The 12709-nt window shown below is 40.4% G+C and overlaps 1 protein-coding gene across 3 annotated transcripts in view; it reads left to right on the top strand.

Moving 5' to 3' along the window:
* ROBO1 (roundabout guidance receptor 1) overlaps positions 1 to 12709 on the top strand; it is a 1692467-nt gene that overhangs the window by 1670094 nt on the left and 9664 nt on the right. For all 3 annotated transcript variants that reach the window (XM_075335086.1, XM_075335085.1, XM_075335087.1), the window contains one exon: positions 4338 to 4481. In XM_075335086.1, coding sequence (XP_075191201.1) covers positions 4338 to 4481 — 144 coding nt within the window. The remainder of the gene's footprint in view (positions 1 to 4337; positions 4482 to 12709) is intronic.

Raw genomic sequence — 12709 nt, 5'->3', positions numbered from 1 at the left:
TTTCTTTTCAAAGCTTTTTACACCAGAATTTTGTTGTAAAAGTTTTGAAGAATCTGGGCTTATGTGTCTTCATCTTGATGTCTTCTGTTTTTACACATTTAGGTTTAGGTGGTTTAAAAATATCAAAGTGGAATTTGCATTACTATTTTTATATTTTTTGGTTTGTTTTATTTTTTGTTTATGCAATATATTTTACATTTAGATAATCTGATTATTTTTTTTACTTAGCCCAAAACATAGTAATGACCACTAACGACTAATCAGACACAGTTACATGTATGATTGCACCAATGTTCTAAAATTACTAATAACTACAAGCATTAAATCGGCTTAACTGTAGGTTTTTATATATATATATATATATATATATATATATATATATGTATGTATGTTTTTACCTCTAAGTAAGATTATTTTGTATGCTGCTTGATCCATTGAATTTACATAACTTCAAAAGTGACCAATTTACCCAATAAATAAAGCGGTACGGCACTTCAAACCTATACCTGGCAGCTATGTAGGAAATGTACTTATTGATGTCGAGAACACACATATAGGATTCAGTAAGTGGGATGTTTCTTCTCATCTCTGCTTTTAAGTGCTTACTGTGTATTTAGTCTTATCTGTGCACTTATCCTTATGTAGGCGTTCAGCATTGCCGGTTATTTAACTACGGCTCAGTGTTTTGTAGCCATTATTGGCTTATTTTTACAGTAGTTGACTGACCCCCTAGATCTTTATTATAATGGGCCCATATAATATAATTATGATAATGCTGTACTTTGTATGCATTTTTATACAATTATATGCTTAAAGCAAACTTTTCACACTGAACATGGTAGTTTATCTGTAGACAGCATGTTATAGTGCCGGATACGCTGAACAGATTGATGTATAGCTTTATGGGAAAAGATTCAGTATAAATTGCAATTTATTCACCAACATTCTTGCACAAAGTAGACTTTGGAGTCCAGTGGGAGGCCCTACCCATGACCGACAGCTTTCTCTGTGTTGGTTTTGAAAATTTAGTGAGGGTAAGGCCAGGTTTTACACATCCGTGAAACATGGACCATTCTCATCTTTGCAGACCCATTCCAAGCATCCGACCTGAGCTAGCTGCTTCTTATATGCCCCTGAAGCAGTTGGCTGAGGTTGGAAAACCCAATGGTGAGGCCGAGTCTTCCAGTGCTAGGACTGTCCATGTTTTATGGATGGGTGAAACCGTCCTTAAGTGGGATTACATGCAATGGCATCGCTAACTAGATGTCATCAGGGTCACGGAATTCGTGACACACATCCGGCCTCGCTAGTGACGTCGTTGCGTGTGAAACGCAGGAACGACCGTTAAAGATCAAAAATACTCACCTATTCGTTGATCATTGATACGTTGTTCTAATCCCAAATTTCGTTGCTGTTGCAGGACGCAAGTTGTTCGTCGTTCCTGCAGCACCATATATCGCTATGTGTGACACCGCAGGAACGAGGAACAACATCGTACCTGCGGCCGCCAGCAATGAGGAAGGAAGGAGGTGGGTGGGATGTTTCGGCCACTCATCTTCGCCCCTCCGCTTTATTCGGCGGCCTCTTAGTGACGCCGCTGTGACGCCGAACGAACCTCCCCCTTAAAGGAGAGATTGTTCGGCGGCCACAGCGACGTCAGTGAAGAGGTAATTGCGTGTGACGCTGCTGTAGCGAAATTGTTCGCTACGGCAGCGATCACCCCGTGACGCGCCACCGACGGCAGGTGCTATCGCTCGCGACATCGCTAGCAATGTCGCAGCGTGTAAAGCCCGCTTTAGACTGATTAGTAATAGGTTAATGTATAAAAATGCATACCTTAAACAGAATTAAATGGGACAAAAATATCCTGCTCACATATATGTATTAAATAAGCAAAATACAAGCAAAAAGAACGCGTTTCGGCTAGACCTTTATCCTTTGTCAATACATATATGATTGACAAAGGCTAAAGGTCTAGCCGAAACGTATTTTTTTGTTTGTATTTTGTTTTCATGGATTAAATCCTAAAGATTACTGCAAGTCTTGGAGTGTCGGTCTCAATTTATATTTATTAGTTGGGTGTGCTATCCCTTTACCGTGCACCTGCAAATTTGAGTGCGGGCTGGATATCATCTTTTACACATGTATGTATTGTTAGAGCATATGAAGTGGAAAGCAGTTATATTGAGTCTCTCTTGCTTTGGAGGACCTGGCAAATACATACATTCAGGTTTAATAAAAACTGTGTAATGTATCATCTCCCCAGTGGTGGCACTGCAGGAGAATGTAGGCACTTGTTTCTTTATTCTACTAAAGAGCAAACCTGATATGTTAATTGATGAGGGACCATTACAATAAAAATATGACAAAGCACTTAAAGAGGACCAACCACCAGGATCTTCCTATGTAAACTAGAGCTAGTGCTATACTGGCGCCATCATGCTGATTCTATACATACCTTTAGTTGTGAGGTCGGATGTATACTTTCTGAAATATAGGCAAGTAAAATTTGTGAAATGCTCTGTTATTTTATGAGAGGTGCAATGGAATATCTAATAGGTGAGTCGAGTTTTGCTAGTTATTCCCACCCCTGTCTGCCTGCCTGTTATGTTATTAAAGGGACAGACAGGGACAGGAATAACTAGCAAAACCCAACCCACCTATTATATATTCTGTAGCTGCTATCATCAACTAACAGTGCATTTCACAAACTTTACTTGCCTATATTTCAGAAAGTATACATCCGATCTCACAATTAAAGGTATATATAGAATCAGTATAACACTGGGGTTAGCTTATATATGAAAATCCTGCTGGTTGGTCCTCTTTAACAAAAGTCTGCCTTAAGGCCCCGTCACACTAAGCAACATCGCTAGCAACATCGCTGCTAACGAACAACTTTTGTGACGTTGCTAGCGATGTTGCTGTGTGTGACATCCAGCAACAACCTGGCCCCTGCTGTGAGGTTGTTGGTTGTTGCTGAATGTCCTGGGCCATTTTTTAGTTGTTGCTGTCCCGCTGTGAAGCACAGATCGCTGTGTGTGACAGCGAGACAGCAACAACTAAATGTGCAGGAAGCAGGAGCCGGCTTCTGCGGAGGCTGGTAACCAATGTAAACATCGGGTAACCAAGAAGCCCTGTCCTTGGTTACCCGATATTTACCTTTGATACCAGCCTCCTCCGCTCTCACTGCCTGTGCTGCCGGCTCCTGCTCTGTGCACATGTAGCTGCAGAACACATCGAGTTAATTAACCCGATGTGTGCTGTAACTAGGAGAGCAAGGAGCCAGCGCTAAGCATTGTGCACTGCTCCCTGCTCTCTGCACATGTAGCTACAGCACACATCGGGAAATTAACCCCATGTGTGCTGTAACTAGGAGAGCAGGGAGCCAGCGCTAAGCAGTGTGCGCTGCTCCCTGCTCTGTGCACATGTAGCTGCAGCACACATCGTGTAATTAACCTGATGTGTGCTGTAACTAGGAGAGCAGGGAGCCAGCGCTCAGTGTGCGCTGCTCCCTGCTCTCTGCACGTGTAGCTCCGTGCGGTGGTAACCAAGGTAAATATCGGGTTGGTTACCCGATATTTACCTTAGTTACCAAGCGCAGCAGCTTCCACGCGGTGCTGGGGGCTTGTCACTGGTTGCTGGTGAGCTCACCAGCAACTTGTGTAGCCACGCTCCAGCAATCCCTGCCAGGTCAGGTTGCTGGTGGGATCGCTGGAGCATCGCAGTGTGACATCTCACCAGCAACCTCCTAGCAACTTACCAGCGATCCCTATCGTTGTTGGGATCGCTGGTAAGTTGCTTAGTATGACTGGACCTTTACCAGATGATTATTTTAAGTGCTTCCTTATGTTGATTGATAGCTGATGTCAGGTAGGGCAGGACATTGCGCTCCTGATCACATTTCTATGGTCCTTACACCAGCATAGCAAGGTGACCTTATTTGCCCATTATGTAATATTGTGTATCCAAAATATAGACCCGCAAATGCAAAGCGATGTGAACAGTCATGAGATTTCCTCTCCTGCCTTGACCTATGTAGGTCACTGAAGATGTGAATGACTAAGGAAGGCAGAATTTTGTTAGGAGCTCTGGGCTGAAACAAAGCACCTAACACCTCATTTGCATATTGATACACTTGTGAATTTCTCTGGCTTAACCCGAGGGACTATATGACCATATAAACAGTTTAGGTGGGATAAATTTACTGTCAGATTCCCTTCAATAAACCTTTTATAAAATGTACTGACAATACCAGGTGCTGCCACATAAAGCACCACACAATATGTAGAATTGAATAAGTATACAGTAAAATATTGAAATTTCTCCTTTGTCAGGACGAAGACATTTTCACTGCCCTAGACCTACAAGCCCGGTGTCAACGGATAGTAACATGAGCACTGCCGTCATGCAGAAAAGCCGCCCAGCCAAAAAACAGAAACACCAGCAAGGACATCTCCGGAAAGATGTCTACACAGATGGTGAGACTCATTTAAATACAACACAATTAGGCTTTTATTACAGTTCTGTCATTCCAATGCATATGGCATGAATATAGTCTTTCTCCTTTTTTTTCCAAGTTTCTTAGGGGTTTTTTTAGATTTAATTTATTTTTAATGTCTTTTAGAACTTTTTTTATTATGTTAATGAATCTTTTAAAGCTGTCATTATATGGCACCACTTTGCAGTATTGTTCTCTTGAGACAAAAGAAGTCTACCGGTTCATTTTTTAACTTGTAGTAATATCATTAAAGAAGTGTGATACCGTATTTGTTCTTCTTCTACCAGGCAATGCCATGAAAAACATGTAGGCCACGATTCATCATTTATGGATTTTTTTCATCCGCTTTTCTTTTTTTGTCTTGTGGTATTTGCTGATGTTTATGGTGTCAAATTCCGCAACTTTGAATTGTATGTAATGAGCTTATTCCTTTTATTAACCATGTAAAGAAGCACTCTCACATTTTTATTGTTTCAATGTGTGTGTGTTAAAATTCTCACCTACCACCGCTCTCTCCGTTGTCCAGCGCCCGTCTTGTCCTCTTCTCAATGACGTCACCACAAGTGAGACCGGCCGACCAATTCTACACTTGCCAAAAATCTCACTTACAATAAAAGCTTATGGATCATCATTCTGACTTTCTATAGACCTTCACTGTAAAAGTAACTTCCAGGTCGTATTGTGCTCCACGTGACCTGGAGGAGTCTGCAAAATGTTGACATCATTCAGACGTTGAGTAAAATGGCACTGGATATCAGGGAGAGCAGTGGTACAAGAGTATATTAATATACTCACACAAAATTACTGTCACACAGTGACTATCAGAGTTCTGCCAGGTACAAATGAACCCCCCCCCCCCAGCAAGCGCCACAACACACAAGGTACACTGGAAACACAATACAATGGTGGACCCGGGTGCTAGGGAGAGGGGAGCGGGGTCACCTCCTGCACTTAACTGAGGCTGTTCCCTGCACTCTCTAATGTCCATATAGAAGTCCTTCCCCTTGCTGCTGATCATGTGCCTAGGCCCTGTCTTGCCCTGAACTCACCCTGGCTAGTGACAATGCTGGTAAGCACACTAGTCTTACCACTACATTAATTCAATACAAGACAGACAGGGGGGAAAATAGACACAATAAGGAAAATACTCCAAACTCATCCAATGCCGCTAAGCACTACAGCTGCATTTGTCACAACACCTCAGCTTCTTCCAGGGACTACCTCCTTTCAAAGTGGATAGCTTAGAAATTATTTATAACTGGCATCAGATAAGACAATTTTATAGTGAAGGAGAGTGATCACAAGGAGCTGCACCTCTGATCAAGGCTACAAAGGATAGCCAGACAGGAAGAGTCCTTAAACGCTACAGCACCAAAAGAAAACAGTTAAATTTCAATACAAATGCAGACCTATGCATAATAAGGCATTGTGACCTATTGGTCCCAGGCTCACCAGAGGACGTCCCCACTGAGTGGGGCAGACCCATAACAATTACATCCACATACACATATTTAAACAACAAAAATATTAGTGGGAGTTCTACTCTAATGGGACTTTTTGCTTGATGTGCATAAAATAACTTTGGAGGAGGGACTGGACTGGAATTGTGTCAACATTTTGCACCTTTTATGTTGCTCTGTTTATTGCTAGCTGCATAATGAACTAAGAATTTGGACGTGAGTTTGTTCTGAGGTCTGACGGGAGAATTTTTAACTCTTTTATCTGTTGTTTTTTGAGCTCCTGAAAACTGATTTATGAGCAAAGATAAATGTGCGGGGAAATCAAGAGCTGTAAATGCCAAACTTTGCAACATTTGTGATGAAAACCCATCGGGAAAAAAAATATTTTAGCCCCAAGTACGTGCAATCAAGTAGTGCCCTAGTGCTTTTTTGGGGCAGAAAATGTATAAGACAGTGTCTTATTTTTGGAAAAACACAGTATATGTTACTACTGACAGTGATTGCGATCATTTAATTTCATCATTAAATTTCAAATACCAAGATCTACACATCAGAAGTAAACATTACACAGGAAAGTGGACAAGATACTAAGTGTATACCAGTGGTTATTGTATGTAACTATTGCGCTTATCAGTGTAACATTACTGCTATTCTTTTTCTAAACATCTCATTGTTTTAAGATGCGGTAGGAAGTACAAGCCATTAGGCTTTCTTATTCTTTCTATTATTCACACCGTTCAAGATATTCTCTAGAAAAATGCACAATGGGACTATTATGAGAATTGCCTGTGGATTATGCTTATATCTGTACCGGAGCAATTAGTCCATTATCCAGCTCTTAAATGCATATATTATATAAAATCTATCTATGGATCACATAATGATGAATTATTTTAATTTTGCTAATGATGGACGGCTGCTGTGAGCCACAATATTTTCAGAAGGGCTCTTATTGGCAATCAATGCACTTTAGTTGCTGACACTAAATATCACTTTTATTGATTCGCAGATCTAAAGGCAATTATTTGGAAATATTCCATTTGCTATGCTGAAGCAAATATATTCGCTAAAACATTTCCTTAAACATAAAGGGGTAATTTCAAGTTTGGAAGTTATCTCCAACCTTTGAGACACCCACTAATCCCGAGAACTGGGGCTCTGAAGAATTTCATGTTGGAGCGGTGAATGAACATGCACATTGCTGCTCCATGGATGGACCAGTGGTGTGACCCCCTGGGCTGTGCTCAGCTTCTTTTTGGCACGCACACGAGTTGAGTGGCAGTGTGTCTATAATTGACCATTGCTCCATTCACACATGGCCCTTCAGAGACCCGGTTTGGTAATCTCAGCAGTTGGACATAACTTCCAGACTGAAGAATACCCCTTTAACTTTTCAGGACATTGGTAATATTATGATGAGTGTTAGAGATGAGCAAACTGGAGCGGTAAAGTTTGGTGTTGGTACCGAACACATCCTTTTCCAAAAAATCAGTGTTCAAGTTTCGGGTTTGGGTGCTTTACATATGCTAACCACTTGGTCATCCATCGCTGTGCTTGGGTAGGCTTGGGGCTTGGCCCGGTGTGAGCCAATTGCAGTTTTTGAATGGCTTGCACTGGGGGAAAAACAGCGTTTACGGATGTAGAGTGTAGAAAAAAAATGAAAAATCCCTGCCCTCCTCCTCTCACCGAAGTGCTTTGTTGTGGGTGAAGAGCCGAACTACCCAATCAGTGACCTTCAATAAGGTTCAGGTCAAGTCCGGATTCTGAATTGAACTCTAAAGTCTAGCTGAACCCTCCAAACCTGCACGTTAATGGTCCACTCATCTCTAATGAGGATGCACAGCTCATATAATCATGATATTTTTCAGGTTAACTTTAGCCGATTGGCATCTGTGAGATCAATAGCTTGGTGGTCACAGTAGAGGTATCATAGGAGGTCACATACCCTTAACCTCCATGTTCCACACCGTCTATGTCTTGTTCCCAACTTCTGAGATGCCGGGTACGGGAACCTCTCCAAACGCATTGATATCAGGGACATTTCAGATAGCCGCAGCAAGACTTGAAAGATACGCAGTGTCACCCTTTTTAGGAGCCTTTTAGATGACCTAGAAGAATTACAAAATATGTGCTATATTAAAAAGCTTGAATATGTTAATATAGAATAGATCTTGATATGTAACCTGGCCAAACCTGCCCTGTTATCAAAACAGGTTTCTTTAAATCAAATTCTTTATGAAGCATCTTCAAGACATTTACACATATTTGCCAGTTCAAAGAGTCTCCTTTTAAAGTCTGGGATCCAGATCTCCCATTCGCTGCAGGTACCTACCAAACCCCCCCAAGAAATCTACAATCCAGATTGCTTTTCTTTGCCCTGACACCTCGTGGGGGCCCGGCTGAGATGTAGAGAGGACACAGAATGGGCTATAGAGATGTAATCTTCAAAAGGGGGTTGACTTATGACTGAACATTTCAAGTTCAAACTACCGGTCTCCTGGATGCTAGCCAGCCAAAGATACAATGTTAGTGTTGAAAGACAGGTCTCATGCCGCGCTTATCATCATTCAAGAAGCAGATGCTTTTAATCCATGTCCTTTATTCAAAAAGCACATACAGGTCTACGTGTTCAAGGGTCTCAGCCCCCTTCCTTGGAACAATTTTGAATGACACGATTATCCTGTCATTCAAAATTGTCCTGAGGAAGGGAGCTGAGACCCTTAAAACACGAAGACCTGTTTATGCTTTTTGAATAAAGGACATGGATTAAAAACATCTGCTTCTTGAATAGTGATAAGCGCGAAATGAGACTCGTCTGTCTACACTAACTTTGTATCTTATCTTGCGGGGCTACTATGTCTTTATAGGAGTTGTGACTTACACAATCCCTATAGGTGAATGCATTCATTTTTCTTATCCACTGCTTTACCAGATAGGACCCTATTGCGCTTTTTCTCCACAGTCTCCTCATCCCACAGCCAGCCAAAGATGCCAACCATGTTTTACCATTAACTAAATAATACCCGAGTGTAATTTTTGATATCTGGAGAGGAATCCATCATATACTAAAGCTGGTTTCACATCAGCGTTTTTCTGCCGCACTGCCGGATCCGGCACAAGTACAGTACAGTACAGTTCAATACAGTTCACAGGCATCGCGGCAAGCTCCGGTCACATGCTGTCACATGCTCCAATCACATGACCGCATTGCCAGTGAACTGTATTGAACTGTACTGCACTTGTGCCGGATCCAGCAGTGCGGCAGAAAAACGCTGATGTGAAACCAGCGTAATGAGCATATGTAGTAGACCCAATGAAAGTTTTCTTGAAAAATATGTTACCCTTTTGTGTCTACAGCTCTTATGCATACCTATATGTCTCAATGCTTACAGACTAAGAACAGACCCAGTCATCTTACGCTTGTTTGCAACTATGAAATTAAGGTTTATCTTGAATCTCTTTTGCCCTAATGCCAAATTTGTGAAATGACCCTTTATCCACTCTGTTCCATGTGTATAGCTGGTATTTTCTTATGTAAAGGAGCAGTATAGGGGCCCCTTTAGTCACCACTACTAGGCTCTGAACTCATATTATGCAGAAATGTTTTTTTTTTTGCAATCATAACTTTCTTTTTTTATTTTTATTATTTTTACCTGTTTATTGAAGCATCACTCTTTCTTTTTTTACCAAATTAATTTGCTGATCTGCAGGCGCAATACCAACCCTCAGATGCAATATATATTGTCAAACAGATGAAATGGCACATTTGAATAGAAATAGTTTTGCACATGACATTTACAAAAAATGCTGAAAAATGCCATGGGTTTATTGAAAAATGTATTACTGGAAATAATCTGCTTACTGTAGCCTTCTGCTCTGCATTTTCGTGGGTCAAATGCAGCCCTGACTGTTCAAACTCAGCTCGGCTACATGAGAAAAGATATATCAGTTCTGCTGCATCTGAATTATAAAGATTCCTTTACTTATGGTCCAATGTATAATTCAGGAATCCGTTATTTATGATCCGATACAGCATGTTTAATTCAGGATATCTATATTTATGGCTTTATTCTTCACGTATAATTTAGGATCCCTTTATTTGTGATCCAATTTGGCATGTATAATTCAGGATCCCTTTATTTAGGGTCTATTACGGAATGTATAAATCAGGATCCCTTTATTTAGGGTCCAACCTGGCGTGTATAATTCAGGATCCCTTTATTTATGGTCTAATCCGGCTTGTATAATTCAGGATTCCTTTCTTTAGGGTCCAACCTGGCATGTATAATTCAGGATCCCTTTATTTATGTTCCGATCTGACATATATAAATTAGGATGTGATTATTTATAATCCAATCCAGCATGTGTAATTAAGGATCCCTTTATTTGTGATCCAATCCGGCATGTATAATTCAGGATCCCTTTATAGTCTAATATAGTATGTAAAATTCAGGATTCCTTTATTTAGGGTCAGACCTGGCATGTATAATTCAAGATCTCTTTATTTGTGGTCCAATCTGGCATGTAAAATTCAGGATTCCTTTATTTAGGATCCGACCTGGCATGTGTAATTCAGGAACCCTTTATTTAGGGTACAACCAGGCATGTATAATTCAAGATCAATGAACTGCAAAGCAAAAATTGGTGTTAAACAATTGTGGTCACAATTTTAAAATGTAACTTTTAATATTGAAGTTAAAAATACCTCTATACCACACAACATAAATGGTTGTAAAACCAACCAAAAAATAAGGAGCTAAAGTTAGGCTCCTCTTATTACCCAGTTTAGGACACTATGTACCCGGTAAGGGGCCACCCCATCGTGGTAATAATAGTTGAGACAAGAATATAAAGCTGTCTCATATGTAATGTACACAATTGGTAATCCACAGCATTAAATAACCATAACACAGGTCTCACTGTGATAATTGAAGCAGAAATCGGTTGTCCAGTAGCAGGGGGGGCACCAAAAAAGCCTCACAATACCCCTTATCTGGCAACAATCTGACCTGAAACTTTCTTAGACCTCCCGACGCGTTTCTTAATTTAGGTCTAAGAAAGTTTCAGGTCAGATTGTTGCCAGATAAGGGGTATTGTGAGGCTTTTTTGGTGCCCCCCCCTGCTACTGGACAACCGATTTCTGCTTCATTTATCACAGTAAGACCTGTGTTATGGTTATTTAATGCAGTGGATTACCAATTGAGTACATTACATATGAGACAGCTTTATATTCTTGTCTCAACTATTATTACCACGGTGGGGTGGCCCCTTACCGGGTACATAGTGTCCTAAACTGGGTAATAAGAGGAGCCTAACTTTAGCTCCTTATTTTTTGGTTGGTTTTACAACCATTTACGTTGTGTGGTATAGAGGTATTTTTAACTTCAATAGTAAAAGTGACATTTTGTGACCACAATTGTTTAACACCAATTTTTGCTTTGCTGTTCATTGACCACTGGTAAGCAACGACACGTTTGTTTATATAATTCAAGATCCCTTTATTTGTAGTCCAGTCCGGCATGTATAATTCAGGATTCCTTTATTTAGGATCCGACCTGGCATGTGTAATTCAGGAACCCTTTATTTAGGGTCCAACCAGGCATGTATAATTCAAGATCCCTTTATTTAGGACCTAATCAGGCATGTATAATTCAGGATCCCTTTATTTATGGTCCAAGCCGGCATATATAAATCAGGATGTGATTATTTATGATCCAATCCAGCATGTACAATTCAGGATCCCTTTAGTTATGGTCTGATCTGGCATGTATAATTCAGGTCAACATTTCCATTGACCAAATGAGATCCAAACTCAAATCTAAAGTGTTGTTTCAAGCAAATTTTGTGCAAATAAACTCGTAGTCCCTAATCGTCTCTCTTCATGCCTTCACACACAATATCGACCTCGGCTGAAAAGGTAATTCTTGAATTCCCATAAGGGCATAGAAGGAAATGCAAACAGTAGGCTAATGTTTGAAGAAGAAAGCCCTTAATGAAAACGCCTCAGGTGGCGCACCTAGTTTTTATTAAACCTCTACATTTCTGCCTCTTCTCCCCTTCAAAATAAGAGCAATGAGACAGGTCTCCTGGAAATTTATGTTCGGTACGTTTTCCTATTTTTTGTCATCTTGTCAGCCTTAGTAAATTTGCTGAAGGGGAAGCGCGTCTCTTGCATCTCGCCTCGCCGGTTGCCTCTTAGCAACAACAATCTGATTAGGAATTTCATTACCAGTCAGCAATTTTTCAAAGAGGGGCATCATTTTCCATTATCATATGAAAGCTTAATATTATAGATCCTTATCAATGGCTACACAAGCAGTTTTTATGGTTTTTTTTTTCCTGTCTGAGAGTCATAGGTACTTGATGGACAAAAAAATAAGAAATAAAATGACAAAGTGCCCAGCATGCGGAGCTTAATGAATGGTTGACCGGTATTATCAGTTCTTTGCCCGCAGTGTACGTCCAGAGGTCTATAGCTGAGATTAGACTACATTTAACAGGGACATGACAGTACACCTGGACAGTGTGGCTCCTCACCGGATCCTTACTGTCACTAGGACTGCAATGTTGGAGATGTAACTGATTTCCTAAGGATATTGTAAACTGAAAGCTTAGTAACAGATGCTCATTGTGTGTGCCAAGAAAAAAAAGCATTTTTGTAATATAATTTAGGCACATTTTTAGATAAATACTAGTATACATATGATATACAGTATAACATTTGTAGTCACCTTTAAATAACATGGCA

This window comes from Anomaloglossus baeobatrachus, chromosome 2 (assembly GCF_048569485.1).
Source record: "Anomaloglossus baeobatrachus isolate aAnoBae1 chromosome 2, aAnoBae1.hap1, whole genome shotgun sequence".
NCBI classification, from domain to species: domain Eukaryota; kingdom Metazoa; phylum Chordata; class Amphibia; order Anura; family Aromobatidae; genus Anomaloglossus; species Anomaloglossus baeobatrachus.
This window is presented reverse-complemented; position numbering and strand designations above follow the sequence as displayed.